The sequence below is a fragment of the Bidens hawaiensis genome, unplaced genomic scaffold (assembly GCF_021521415.1).
Source record: "Bidens hawaiensis isolate Kalapana, Puna unplaced genomic scaffold, B.hawaiensis_p1.1 tig00003540_1, whole genome shotgun sequence".
Classification (NCBI taxonomy): domain Eukaryota; kingdom Viridiplantae; phylum Streptophyta; class Magnoliopsida; order Asterales; family Asteraceae; genus Bidens; species Bidens hawaiensis.
The window spans coordinates 961733-977976 of record NW_027491200.1 but is presented as its reverse complement, the minus strand read 5'-3'; the positions used below and the strand labels follow the sequence as shown (position 1 = coordinate 977976).

General features: G+C 32.4%; 1 protein-coding gene across 1 annotated transcript; it reads left to right on the top strand.

The window, feature by feature from the left end:
- Window positions 1-5552: 5552 nt before the first annotated feature.
- On the top strand, window positions 5553-7570 carry LOC143623775 (protein SPEAR3-like). The gene is made up of 4 exons (XM_077094617.1): window positions 5553-5735; window positions 6069-6136; window positions 6886-6964; window positions 7460-7570. Exons 1-4 carry the CDS (start codon window positions 5553-5555, stop codon window positions 7568-7570), a joined length of 441 nt encoding a protein of 146 aa, XP_076950732.1.
- Window positions 7571-16244: the final 8674 nt, after the last annotated feature.

Here is a 16244-nt window from a genome sequence, read left to right as displayed (position 1 = left end):
AAATTCTAATACACACTGGTACAGAAAATGACTATTTTAAAACAGTTAAATAGTGTTTACACAACATCTTCAAAACCAATGGCACCTAAGTGTCGGGTTTTAATCGAATCCTACATAGCTTTAGCGGTTTCTTGATCTCCAATTTGCATAATCAAGGTTTTGGGTACGATTGAAACAAGGTCGTAGCAATTTCATTTTTGTCTTCATCAGAGACACCCATGTTGATGGTGTCCCAAACTTTGTGAACTCTTAAGACAAGTTTCATCCTCATAGCCCACACGGTATAGTTCGTTGTAGTTAATATTGGACATTGAACGGAAGACGACCTGTTCTCTTTCCCCTTTGGTGGCGGTGGTGGAGTCGAGTCACCCATGCCTGCTCAAACCCAACTTGTTTGAAAAAAGCAACAATTGAACGAACCGAAATAAAACAAAATTCAACCCCACTCACAGAGCGATTTTTTCTAGAATAGGCGAGTTTAAAAAAAGAAAAATGTTTTTAGGTGGTTGACTTTATTTTAAGTGATTTTAGGTAATACTCTATATCATATAGAGGATTAGGGTGACACCTCATCAACCTTTCCAAATGACGGTCTATATCATCCAAGTGGTCGTCCATGTTATCGAAAGTATGAGGTGACAAAACATGTGGAATCCTTCATCTTACATAGAGGGTTATGAAAAAAATAAAAAATTTATAAATAGTCATATTAGTATAGAAATAACCTGCTCAATACTAATAATAATAAATCGTAAATTAATGATAATATTCATAATAATTATAATAACAAAACTTGTAAGTCAATAATAATAATAATAATAATAAAAATAATAATAATAATAAATATTCTAAGTAATAATAATAAACCTTAATAAGAATTCATAAACCTTAATAAGAATTCCAGCCTATTTAGTTAAATATGTGTTGTATATGTTAAATCATTTAATAATTTATGACATGCTTTTATAAAATGTAATATACTTATATAAAATACAATTAAAATATAATACAACATAAAAACTATACAACAAAATACAATATTAGTGGATGACCAAGATATAACCTCAAAAAACCAAGCAAATTATTTTGAAACTTTTTACTTAAATCTTTTATAGTGTCACATTTCCCTATATATGTCAAAATTTTTAAAGTAATTCAAGGAGTTTTTTAAGGCGACATGTTGGTCACTAGTTAATACTATATTTTGTTGTATTGTATTATTTTTATTATTGTAGTTTAATTGTAGTGTTATTATAAAAGTGAATCATATATTATTAAATGCTTTTAACATCTATAACACATTTAACTAAATAGATATTACAAATATTATTATAGTTTTTATTATCAAATTACTAATTTTGTTATTACAGTTATTACAAATATTATCGTTAATATATGATTTTTAATCATATTATTATGGTTATTATTGTTAATATTATTATTTAGTAGGTTTTGTTACTAACATGTATATTTTATAAATTTTTTATTCACAATCCTCTATCTGAGATAGAGTCTTCCACATGTCATGTCACATCACACATGCGATGATATGGATGATAATTTGAATGATATGGACTGACACTTGGAAAGATTACTGAAGTGTCATCCTAATTCTCTAACTGAGATAGATGATTACCTAATATCACTTAAAATAAATTCAGTCACATAAAACCACTTATTTATTTATTTATTTTTTGCAAAGACACCTTTTCTAGCATAAAAAAAAAAAATCTCGAAGAGCTTTAGTATTTTGTTTTAGCAAACTGATTCAGGAGATCAAGCAAACTTGTTCGATTGAAACACCTTCTTTGTTGGCCGAATCGTTAATTATCACGTTCTTGAACCGGGCTCTGATACCAATTCAAAAATGATAAACGATAACTAACGAACAACTTAGAAATAACCGACTTATATTGTAACCAGAAAAATATAGCTGAAAAGCTGATTAAAATAGCTTTGGTTGTGATGATGGTGATTGTTGTGATATATAACACTAACTTTGGAAATGCTTTTTAAAAACTCTACTAGCATTGTCATGACTCGTGGAAGTATGTTTTTGATATTTTTTAAGTTCAAGCGGATGAGTTTCCATGGCTTTGTGTCCTCTTCTCGAACATTCATAGCTTTCAAATTCTGAAGGAATCCTGTATCATGATCCAATGCAATATTGGCGGTTAGTGGTCAATGGATAAGCTTAATTACCTGTCTAATACTAGTCGATACTTATATTTTGCAATCCAATTCCCTGCTAATTTATGCGATCCTGGACTTTCTCAATGTAAGGCCACAATGCATACTTTTTGATATGTTAAAGGCACATCCTCACAAAGTTTGTCTCTTAACAATCGATCAATCTTCTATATGTAATTTGAAGCATTTTTTAATTGTTTTTGGTAATCACTGATGAACTTTAGAAACCTCACACACACATGCATATATATATGTGGTTATATATATACACAAATTTTTAATGTAATTGATCCTCACGTATGCGAGTCCAATATAGATGAAGTTATATGTTAATCATGTTGCTATTTTGCAAGAAACACTTTCTTTTAATTATTATTACCATAGCTCAAGCAGTCGTCTATGTAGATAGTATACACAATAATCACACATTGATAAAACCATAGTTGGTACAAAGTAGCAATATATCAACTATGAATATTTGTGTTTGTGTATAGAGAAATGTGTGGTTTTATCTTCCAAAAGATACTAAACGCGCTATAGAAGGAGAGTGGGGGATATTCAAAAGATTTCATGATTGCATATTTTATTGCAATGATCTCATCTATATTTAATGAGTTCAAATAATGGACAATCACATCCTAAGAATCCATAACCATATACATGATTTGGTCAAAGATATCCTTTGGAATGTGTTAAAACGGGCGGGAATCTCGGTAAGAAAAGAGGCTCATGTGAATTTCTTGTCGGATCCACGTGAAGGAAGGTCTACTCTCCGACCAGCGGACATTCTTGTGTTTGGATGGGCGGGGGAAGCATGCTTGTGTGGACCTTACTGGGGTGTCTCCTCTTGTCGGGCTTAGGGACACCGGGTTTGTTGCTAGGCATGCCGTGTTAAAGGTAGAAGCAGGAAAAATTGCTAAGCACGAGAAGACGTGTGTGGAGAATCAACACGCCTTCATTCCTTTTGCTTTTGACACATTTGGGTCTCTTGCCTCCGATGCTGTTGCGTTTCTAAAAAGAGTTCAGCGGGTCGTGCACAGTAACTTATCGACGCCGAAGAACGATAACTTTGTTTTCAGTAGGATCGGTTTTGCCATTCAAAGGGGGGTGGCGGCGCAGCTTGTTGCTCGCTTACCTATCTCTTTATTGTAATTTGATCCTTCTATTTTTAATATAAAAAACTCAATATCTGAGGTGAGTGGATAACCATATTATTTAATACGCATTATATGTATCTCGAGAACCCTTTTAATTTAGGCTGAGGGGTGTGGGGGGCGCGAGAGGGGGCGCGAGTGGGGGCGCCAGCCAATAATATTGTGACGTGTGGCAGAGAGAGAAACTTGATAAGATGGGTGTTGGTTGTGGTGCTCGCGCCCCGGGACATGGTGTGGAGGGGCGCGAGAGGGGGCGCGAGCGGTTTTTTTTTTATTTTTTTATAAATGTATTAAAAAAACGTATTATTAAAAAAAACTCATAAATTATTTAAAAAAACACACATTAATTAAAAAAACACTTTAATATCTAAAAAAAAAATTAAAGTACTAAAAAAAAACATTATTCTTATTCTTCGGCTTGGTCTTCTTCGATCAACCTCTTCCGGATACGTTCCTTTTGTTTTTCCATCAGCATTTGGTCGACCGGATTTAGGTTACTGAAGTCTCTTGTAAGGAAGTCCAAATCTCTCATTCTTTTTTTTTTCCTTTTTGTCATTAGAGACCACCTCCATGGTTTTGTTGAATTTATTGAGGGATTCAACAAGATCGTTGATGTTTACGGCTTCCCCCTTAGCCGGTTTTTTCCCCCTGGCGTCCCTTCCCAATGGCCGCCTCCTCGGCGGTGAAGACGTTTCCTCCCCCGCAACGTTTAGGTCGAATCCAACCCGGCAATCCGACCCGGCGGAAGTGCTATACGCTCCAGACGAACTAGTTTTAGTCCGTTTCGGCCCTACTTCCGCATCAAGGTCCGGCGCCACCAGCTCAACCCACTTAGAACACCTTCTCAACCTCTCCCACACCTTTACACCGTCCCACGTCTTCACCGTCCCATACCTCCGCAGGCACTCCTGCTTCCACTCTTCGACAGTGAAATTATAAACCGCCAAATCGTCACTGCCACTTGGTCTCATACGACCGGCGTTCCTGTTGAACAGATTAGTAAACAAGCCGACAAATTTTCTGATTTCGGTCCACCGACCCGAAATCATATTGGCGTTCCGCTCTGTACTCCCAACGAGCGAATAGAACGTCTCCCTAACCTTTGTCCAAAAGACCTTGCTCTTTTGGTAGTCCGCTGCAAAATGCATAAATAAATTTGTAAGTCATTTAACTTTTTTATTTAACTTTTTTATTAAAAATCATTTTTAAAAACGTTTAAAACAATTACCGCAACGCCGATCCTCATAAATGACTATCCAAGCCCGACACAGGGCTTCCTTCTCATCCGATGACCACGGAGTGGTTTTCCGTTTCGTCCTTCCAGTCGAAGCCGAACCCGACCCGTCCGTTGCAACTTGTTTTTTCCGGTGGACGCGTCTTCTTTGTCCCGCAGCTTCACCTTCTGGTTCTTGTGTCTCCGGAACTACAAAGTTAGGAGACGGTTGTATGTTGGATGGTTGAAAGCCGGATGATTGTTGCGACCCCGAATAAAACATCGCTTGGTCCGGTGCCGACCATAAATCGTCGTAACTGTAATCTGAATCTAGGTTTGGGTACCAATTTCCAGCCATGTTTTTAAAAAAAGGTTTGGAAGATGGGGTGATTTTGGGTTTTGGGTGTGGTATGTGATATTGGTATGTGATATTGGTGTTGGTTTGGGTTTGATATAGGTTTTATAGAGAAAAAAAATTGTATGTTATATTGTTGTTGGTTTGTGTTTGATATAGGTTTTATAGAGAAAGTAAATTTTTTTTTAATAAAAAACGAGCCCAACGGCTCTATTTACGCATTCCCAGGCCTTTCTCGCGTTATCCCAGCCGCTAGCCCATCCGCGCCTGCCTGGATTTCCGCGCTCGCGCCCCTCTCGCGCCCCTCTCGCGCCTCGGTGGTGTGGTGCTCGCGCCCCGGGGCGCGAGCGGATGGGCTCACGCGCCCTTTCTCGCGCTCCACACCCCTCAGCCTTAGAGTGAGAAAAGAGCATAAAATATACATAAATATGTAAACAAATCATGTGGGATACTATTTTATAATACTCCATCTTAATGCAATCTGATATCCAGCGATGTTGTAAATTAATACTGAGGTTTAAAAGGGAACCAATTTTGCCCACATCTCTCTATCTTCTCCATTTGTTTTTCATAAAACTTTGAACATATATACATACACAAGTGTGATCATTTTATAGGAGGAAATATATACGTCTTAAAGATGAACTATTTCGGAGATGCCACGGGAAATGAGCGATCTGCAAAAGCCTCATCTTCAAGAAAAGGGAAAAAGAGTAATTCAGACAAACCAAAACAACCACAAAGAGGCCTTGGTGTTGCACAGCTGGAGAAGATTAGGCTGCATACCCAAATGGGGTATCATCCAAATAATATTCATCCCCAGGTGTGTATATCTATCGATTTTTTGTTTTTCTTTTTACCAATAGCTACATAAAACGCATATTACGGCTTTATTGATTTTGAACTGCTATTGTTGTTTTACCGGTCTGTATGTCCCAAGTTATGATGGGATCCGGTGCATTACATAACCGACTAGATCACATATTATGAATGTAATATGTATGTGTGTGTATACCGTGTATTGAAGAATATCACGATTCAAACAACCTGTTCATCATCTTCTTTCTCATTCAGTTGAATATAATTTTTTGTTTATGTAGAAATCCATTAACATGAATCATTCTCAAAGTTCGTTAAATTTGCTATCGATTTGCAGATGGGTATGGGCGAACTAGAAAGATCAAACGTAGCATATGTTCAGTCACAGCCTAGCAGAGACCCAAGGTACAAGTCTTTACATTATTAAGTAGCAAGTTGATAATTAACTTACACTCCCTCCGCCCATAAAATATATATGTATTTTTGTTTGGATAAATATATTTTAAAATTTCTTACATGTTGTTCCTATAATAATTTGTACAAATTATTACGAGTTTTAAGATTCGGTAATAATCACCAACTTGGTGTTGTATATGTTTATAGTTTAACTATTTTTACTAAAATAATCTACATGTACATGGCTCAATCTTTTATGTGTTCTTAAGTGGTACATGGTGACATATGCATGAACTTTTAATAGACCAAAAAATCTGGTTGGTTAACATTAAAATGGGTGAAATAGGGCTTTCATACAGAATGTAACTCAAATCAAAGTATAGTTAACATAAACAAGCAAAACTAAACAATAAATTATAATAATGTAAAAAAAAAAAAAACTATATCTAGAAATAAAAGAAAATATCACTTAAACAAAATAAACATTGTGAAAATTATTGGGTTGCGAAAATGATGATTAATTTCTAATTAATGTATGTCTATTTAAATTTCTAATTTCTATTTGTCTACTTATGCTAACTATACTTTTTATTGGTCGCACATAGCCCCCTTTCTATAAGGCTAGATCCGTCAATAATGTTGGTGTTAATATGTTTATTGTAGCACGGACACTATACTTTATTATCTTCAAAATGTGTTTGCTTCCGAGGATTATATTTCCATATGTTGAATTCTCTAAACCTGTGTATTTGATTCAGATGGAACGCAAGCAATGTCACATTTGAGGCTGAACACTATGCAAAACCAGGATTAACTATGCATCTCTTCCAACTAGAGGTATGCGTACAATCATACACATGCATAGATACATATATCTTATTTGTACAAATGGAACCAAGGGGGGATCGAGTAAGTGGTCCACTAACCCCGGTCATTGGAATTTGTCAGATTTTTTAATAATATCAAAGTCTTCAAAAATGATATATAAGTTGGACACATATATAGTTGTAACAGATAGAAAAGAAAACAATAATGTGACAATATATATCTTGTGGAAATCTAGTCTTGTGCTGTTGACAACATAATGGTGGCTCGGACTACCCCAGAAGTCTCTTAGTATTTTCTATTGCAAGATTGTAGGCCATGCATATAGTTTCTTTTGAGTAATGTTTTACATGTCCGTCGACTTTGAGTTTTGATCTTTAACATATAGAGAGTGCCCACGAGTTCATCAAAATTCAGCTTGTTATCTACTTTGAGTTATAAATTGGTTGCCAACTGTTTCTCCAACATGTGCATCAATGACCTTTTTTTTCTGTGTAATACGTATAGGATTCACTTGGAGAGAAGAAATGGAGTGATTCTATGGGATCAAGCAGTCACAATTATGATTCAATTAATGGCGGTCAAGAATTGGATTTAGAGCTAAGACTTTCGCTCTAGTTAAAGTGTATATTCACTTTGTTAACTCATAAGCACAAAACCAAACCAAATGTTACGGATGCATGTAATCAAGATCATTCACCTGATTTAGTGTTTTTTTGGTGTTAATCAGTTTTTTCAAAGGGAAACAGGGTTGGCCCCTACAGAAAAAGTTTTTTAGTTACTATAGTGTGAAAATCTCGACCGACTTTTGTGAGTGTATACCGATAGTCAAATGACAAAATTTCCGACCCTTTATGGAAAATTTTCATGGGTCTGTCGCTTAAGGGTAACTCACACATCGTACACCATAATTGAGTTGAGTTTTGAATCTATAATCACTTGGTTTGGTTTGGTTTGGTTTGGTTGAAGGTACCTTAATCATACATAACTTTAAATTTTGGGCTATATATACGATTCCTCTATAAATTAGGCTGAACATGTCATACAAATCCTTTTTTTAATCTTTTCACGTGATTCATGAGTTATGCGGTGTATCTAATTTAACTTTATTAAAGGGACATAAAGTAAAAATTATAATAATAAGATAGTTCAAGAACTTGGTGCTTTGTGGGGAATAATAGTGCTTTCTTTAAACAAGAATATTAAGATCATTATCTTGTGTTTAATTTTATTTTATCAAGCATGAAAAACGTTACCGGTACACACTATAACTAGAGATGGCAAAAAAATCCCAAGTCTGGTGTATATATTCGAAACACACACTTATATGGGAGGGTTATCCTAAAAATAAATAGTTTCATAAAAAGATTAGAAATAAATCATAGTCATTGAATCATGTTAATAAATTGTTGAGATTTAAAATTACCATTAACCAACATAGTTTCGTAGAATTACTCTTTCATTATTATAACCGACATAGTTTATTAGAATTGTTCTTTCACCATAATTTGTAATGTCAAATGTCAAAATTTTATTGGTTCTTACCATTCATAGGAAACTTCTTACTCTTATTTGAACCCTTATATCTATAATATATATAAACGAAAACCTAAAAATCATACGTGTCGCGATGTGGTCGCTCCCCCTTTTTTGGAGTCACCAGATTTGTTTGATTTTTAAATGGAGACTTTTCATGCATTTGACCCGAATTCACGGGTATGGGTCTTATCAAACTCATATATTTCATAAACGGGTTATAACATCTCATTAAAATAAAATTCAATCTCACCAAATATTTAATATAAAAGTCCTATAAAGTAGGGATATACTATAAATTAATAACTGATTTATTTAAAAAAAGATATATATTATTTATAATTAAAAAACCAACTTTATAGTAAAAAAAATAAACGGGTCTTGGGTCTCATCAAACCCATATAACTTTTAAGTGGGGTTATAACATCTCATTTATTTATGAAATAATTTATCATCAAACCATAAGTATATTATTAACTTTCATACAATAAAAAATTAAAAATTCAAAAAATAATAAATATTCGAAACAAATAATATAAGACAACCCCCGTAATACAGGGGGATAAAAACTAGTATATATATTATTAATTTCTTTTGAGAATCATTTTGAGTATTAGAACTCGAAAGAACTCAACGTAACGAAATTTTATTTTGAATTTTTTTTACACATGTGTAATACGTAAGCGTAAGTAACGTAAAAAAATTACAGTATTTTTTTACATACCGAATCGACTTATTACACATGTGTAACTAATATTTAAACTTGCGTAATCATCAAGAATCTTTATTCTCTCTCATAATTAATTTATAATCAGATTTATTCTCAACCATATATTTCATATCATTTAATTAAATGTGTGGTCCATATTGAGTTCTTACAACTCATCAAGCTCTCAAAAGATCCCTTCCATATATATATATATATATATATATATATATATATATATATATGGAAGTGTTAATGTAAAAAAAATAGTTTTGTTAGAAACATAAGAATAAATGTACACTCTTGGATCTAGGTTCTAGTGGTTGAGATTGGTAGTTTCTAAAAAGTTGTATAGTTTTCTATTTAAATGTTTCAGTGTCCTATTTAGGCGGTATACTATATATTAAAGCATTCTCACACTTCTTACAAAACAATTATTTTTTATTTGAACCTATATATATATATATATAGAAAATGGTTAAAATAAAAAGATATAGTTTTGTATGAAGAGTATGAATGACATAAAATTTAGAGTTAGGAAACTATGTAACCTAAATCTTAGATCCTAGGAAACTATTTGGTATTTTAAAAACTACCAATCTCAACCACTAGATCATAGATCCAATGGTTTAGATTTATTCTTACTTTTTCTAGAAAACTATTTCTTTTTATTATAACCCACCCATATATATATATATATATATATATAGGTTTAAGTTCAAGAGAGAAATAATATTACTGCGAGAAATGCGAGAAAATAAATATGAGCCACTAATTTTATTTTAGGTTTTAAAAGCTTAAAGATAAATGAAAAAGATATAAATGCAACAACAATGCACTCCCTCTTTTCAATTAATCCAACTAATATAACCATAATAAAACTCTCTTTATTTAATATATCTACCTAATTTAACTATAATAATTGAAAAAAACACTAATTTAGTTTTATAACTTATTTACACTCTCTTCTTTTTATCCAACAAAAATACAATTTATTCATATAATACTATGTGAAAAAAAACAATTTCTTTCCACTCAATTTATTAGCATATATCAACGCGTAATTTTTAACAACAAATATCAAAACATAATATATATTTTTAATTGATATATCTAGAAAGTCTATTGTCATAAATAATAAAAAAAATGTCATACAAATGTGTCAATTAAATATAAAAAATAAACAAAATTATATAACTTACACTTGTTTTGAGCAATTAAAATGTACAATATACAAAAAAAACATACAACTTACATACTTAATTCGACACCAACGATTATATAAACTATACAAAGATACACATATCCTACACGTGTATAGGTTATATGTTTTTCGTGTGTAGGATATATGTTTTCTTATTCTTAGAATAAGTGTGAGTTATATGTTTTTGTGTAGGTTGTATATTTCACATTTAATGCAAACATGTGTAAGATAGATTTTTGTATTATTCATCACAATGTAACTACGTGTTGATGGATATTGATAAGTTGAGTTGGAAGAACTTGGTTTTAAATAGAAAGAAATTTTAGTGTATGAATAAATTGTATTTGTATAGGATAAAATTTTCGTGTGTAGGTGTAACATCCTGATTTTGATAAGATTAATAAAATAAGTTTCGTTTACTTAATAGTGTGTCGTTTATCGGTTTAGATAAATAAACTATAGAAGTTGGGCTTGGACATTTAAGAGATGGAATGGGCATTAGGTCCATGAGCTTAAGGGAGTATAAATACCCCTTAAACTCTAATCCTTTCCATTTTTATCCATATCTACACCATTGCCTACACTATCAAAACACACACAAACACCATCCTAGATCCGAGCCAAGATCCGAAGGTGGAAACCCAAACTCGTTGGTGCTAGATCGTCGTGACGAACCAAACCAACATCAAAACTTGGCCGTGTTCGTAGTTCGACTCATTTAAGCTACGTTTATAATTAGAAATTGTTCATTTAAGTTCGGATTCGTTTAGGTAATCCTAGATCTGTATGAATGTGATGAAAACGAACCAAACGAGCTAACCCACAGTGCAATCTATTACAGTTTGATAGGTAAATCTTTAGTTTAAAGAACCGTATATGAACGTGAATCAAATACCCCTTAAAATCCGATGTTTGAACGAATAGATGGTTAGGGTTTATAGGCGCTCTTATTCCGAGCTCAATGATACCACATTCGTGTTGATTCATCCTGATATGTGGATTTAATTGGAAACCTGATGCCTGTTGACTGTTATTGTTTTTGACGATTTTGACTTTGACCTCTGAGTCAATGTCTGGATAAGCACTATTGGTAATTCGTTAAAATTGATCAATTCGTTACGCGGTCTTAACGAATGGGAATCATTCGTGTGACTTGAAAACGAATGAACCTTTAATTCGTTATCTACCCATTCGTTATATTAAGATGACGAATCAGGTTACGTCAGGATAACGAATTAGACTAACGAACTAGGATAGCAAACCAGATAACGAATCAATCAATGTTGAGATAAAGAATTGGAATGACGAATCAGATGATGATAAGGTGACGAATCAGGATAGCGAATTAAGGAAGATAACATAACAAATCAGAGGCAATTCGCTATAACGAATGAGTTAACGAATTAGAAAATGATTTAAAATCCTAATGGAAAATGTGTTAAAACAATTAATGGAAATAAAATTTTTCCAAGCTGACCTGGAAGCTTAACCCCAGCCAGGGGCTCTGCCCCTTGGACCCTGCTAGGGGCTGCCGCCCCTAGAACCGCGCTGCCCCCGGACCCCCGTCCGTCGAGGGTTATGATTAAACTAGAAATACGATATGAGTAGTGATAGTTAATTGATACATGTAATTATTATACAGTTAGTCGCACACAGCTGAAGAAAGGGGGTAACCATTAACGGTGATCATAACCGAGTTCATGTGAGTTTCTAGCCCCACTTCCTTTTTATGTTTTCGGGGCTGTGTGCATACTCGATGTGATAGTTAATACACTTACCTTAAGTGGTAAGTGTATGCCTTGTATGAGTCATGTATAATGAACGCTTGATGGTGCGTGAATGATCTTCGGATGTTGCATGTACCGCCAGGTGGTAGTTTAAAGATATGATTGCTATATATATATGATGTATGAATGATGTATGTATGTTATATAGATAGTACGTGAACGATCTTCAGATATTGCACTTATTGTTAAGGAAAGTATATGAAGAAAGGTATGGTATAGTTGCACGAAACAAAGGGACCATACCCTTATAATATCTGTGAGGATAGGGACCAGACCATTATAATATATGTGATGATAGGGACCAGACCCTTATAATATCTGTGAGGATAGGGACCAGACCCTTATAATATCTGTGAGGGTAGAGACCAGTCCCTAATAATATCTGTGATGTTGGGGATCAGACCCTTATAAAATCTGTGAGGTTATAGGGCGGAAGACTCTTTAAGTAGTATGGGTAGTGATGCATGTGAATTAATTTTATGTATGTACGATAATAGGGTAACTGGTTATGTATGAATATGTATCTTCGGATATATAAGTTTGTATGATATGTGTATGTATTGTATGTCTCCTGATTAACTAGAACTCACTCAGCGTAGCTGACTTCTAGTATGCACGCAGGTGAATATGTTTAATGAGCTAGCATGAGGAGGGCACATGGCATGGATTGAACGGCTAACATCCGAAGGTGGAAGAAATGATGTTTTAATTTTGGTGTTTTATGTTATGTTTTTAAAGAAAAGATTAATGTATTGTAATGAATGATTTAAGTTAACGTTTTCGCGAAAGTTTTAATGAACTCTGATTTGTAGAACTGTGTTTATGAGTAAATCCAACGTCCAACGTAGGGCACCGGTAACGGGGCTTTACAGTAGGTTATATGTTTTCGTGTGCGTGTGTATTTTATTGATAATGAATTTTGTGTGTAGGTTATATGTTTTCTTATTCTTAGAACAGTTGTAGGCTATATGTTTTTGTGTAGGTTGTATATTTTTTTGTTGATATTTAATGCAAAAATGTGCAACATAGTTTTCTGTATTAATTATCACAATGTAACTATGTGTTGATGGATATTAATATATTGATTTGTAATAAATTGGTTTGGATAGAAGAAATTTTAACGTATGAATAAATTGTACTTGTGTAGGATAAAAATTAAAGAGACAAAAAATAAGCTATAAAAATAAATAAATTCTTAATAGTTTTCAATTATAGTAATTTGATTAGTTATATTAATTGAATAGATAAGTATAGTGCTTTATTAGTTATATTAATTGAAGATAGATAATGTGTAACATTCGTTAAATTTGAAAACCGAAAACCCGACCCGTTTTAAATTTTCGTTTTGTTTCTATTTAAATTTATATATTTTTATAACATTATTAATTAATCTCAATTTTCGTTAATGTATTTTATGTGATCATTTCTATGCAATTATACTTTTCACCACCCTGTACTACATACTCATTTAAAAACATTCATAATCAAGATCAAATATTTATGTACATGTTTCATGCAATTTACTAGAATTATTATTTAACTACTACTACTACTGCTGCTGCTACTACTGCTCCTGCTCCTCCTGCTGCTACCACCACCACCACCACGACCACGACCACGACCACGACCACGACCACGACCACGACTACTACGACTACTACGACTACTACGACTACTACTACTACTACTACTACTACTACTACGACGACGACGACGACGACGACGACGACCACGACCACCACTACCACTACTACCACTTTTATTATTATTATTATTATTATTATTATTATCATCATCATCATCTTTTCATATTGTGTTACTTAACTAATAAAAACTAATAAATGTTTTAATTAAATAAAGTTTATTAAAATAGTTAAACCTTTTGAATACTCCATTAGACTATTATTAATTTGTGTTTTAATTATATTAAACATGATTTAATTTCTTTAATTCCTTAAGATATAACAATTCTATATTTTCACTATTAAAGGATGACAAATCTTCAATTATTTTCACAACTCAATACATTATTTTCTTAAGCTTAAGAGCACTAACAAGTAAGTTTTTACCATTTCATGCATTTTATAGCTATTGTTTTGATATTTATTTTGAATGTTCATACTTGTTCATAAGTTGTTCTTCATTATCATGTTACATTTATCATAAAAATCTTATATTTTGGTTTTAAGAATCATTATGATCATGGATATCCAAGATAAAACACTATGATTTTTCTAAATCTTGGATCAAACCTAGTTATTTTGCAAGAACAAACATGAATATATATTTATCTAAATCTTATGATTTGTTGATCATCATAAACTTATAAACTTTCTTTTAAATAAGATGATTTATAAAAATTTATTTTATCTAAAATATTTCACAATAGATATAACATACTTCATATCTTTAAATTAATAACTGAGTAAATTAATTATTATTTATTTTATTTCAACATAAACTAATATTTATAATTTCTTTAAAGAATTCATTCAAAACATTTAAGTTAATTAATTATTAAATTAATTACTTATGTTACTTGTAAAAAAAGTTTAATCATAAATTGTTATTAATATTGTTATTTAATCTTATATTAATAAGTTATAATTATTTACCTACAAATCATTCTTCAACTAATAAACATCAAATTATTTAGATAAACTTTATTCATTTTTGTTAAACTCATTAAAAATCCACAAGACCACATTTGCCATAAGTTAATGATATAGATATTAAAATAATGCATAATTTCTAAAACTAATATTATTTAACTTTTATAATCTCGATAGTTAGTCTTTAAATTTTGTATTTCCTTTTTAATTATAGTTTGTGAGTTTCGATCGTTTCAATTTCCTTAAAATTGCTTCGGTTACTATTTTAAGTTGTCTTCAATCTCAAAGGTGAGTTTCTGACACCCTTTTTAACGCATTTACACATTTTGGGGGTATCGTATATATCCTATCAACATTACAATTTCGTTTATTTATTATTTACAAACTACAATTCTTTACATGGACTTGGGTGTTTATTTGCTTACTTGCTCAAAGATTACGTGCTAATGGTTTTCCTCATTAAGTATGATCATACGCCCCCCTATGCACTCAGGACCTCAATGTTATAAGTGGAATAGGGACTCCGATCCGAGTACGTTGGTTGTTACCAACAGAAAAGATACTTACTTGCGCTATTATCCGAGTTCGTTGGAGCACGATCCCAACTGGAAAAGACTTTACTTGCTCATTTACACTTATTTATGGAATTGTAGATTTTTATGTACTTATATAAAAACTTGTGCGAACTCACCAACTATTCATTTAGTTGACATATATATATATATATATATATATATATATATATATATATATATGCTACAGGTACCTTATTTAGAGGATGATGCCGTGACAAAGACATTAGTACTTAGGATATTCAACTTAAATGGACGAATTGCTTAAATGTGTATTTCTATATATTTTCTTTGTATTTCTTGTTACAAACTTGTGCACTTGATGTTTAAATTAATTAATGATAATATTGTTACTTAATAGTGTCACATGTGTTTTGAGCAATCTGTACGTCACACTCGGGCGTATTTCGCTTTAGCCGGGGTGTTACAAATTGGTATCAGATATGTGACTATAAGATAGGACATTAGACGTAGTGTTCTAGTTGGTTATAGCTTATTTTTATTTATTTAGGGTTGCATGATTAGAAATAATGTGGGCCCTATATAATTGTTCAATGCACATTATTTGGTTATTATTGATTTTTTTTATGTACACAAATGCTGTTATAATTTGCCTCATGTACACAAACATCACACACAAGTCCAAGGCTTATGCCTAAAAAAACATTTTCAAACATTTTCAACAATGGATTTCCTTTTGCTTTTTCGAGATTTCTTATTTTTATAGATGATTCTATATGGCGGGTATGTAGTAACTGGAAGGGGATTGTGCTTCTTTTCTGAACTCTTGACACCAAAATTATTGAAACCTAAAGATAAGCAATACGCATGAATCCCAATCAGACGCGGGACCCGGTTGCTTACGTGGAGTGTTC

Coding starts and splice junctions, on each gene's coding strand:
- LOC143623775 (XM_077094617.1), top strand. CDS start 5,553: ATGAACTATTTCGGAGATGCCACGGGAAATGAGCGATCTGCAAAAGCC. Junction 5,736..6,068: donor CAAATAATATTCATCCCCAG/GTGTGTATATCT, acceptor ATCGATTTGCAG/ATGGGTATGGGCGAACTAGA. Junction 6,137..6,885: donor CAGCCTAGCAGAGACCCAAG/GTACAAGTCTTT, acceptor TATTTGATTCAG/ATGGAACGCAAGCAATGTCA.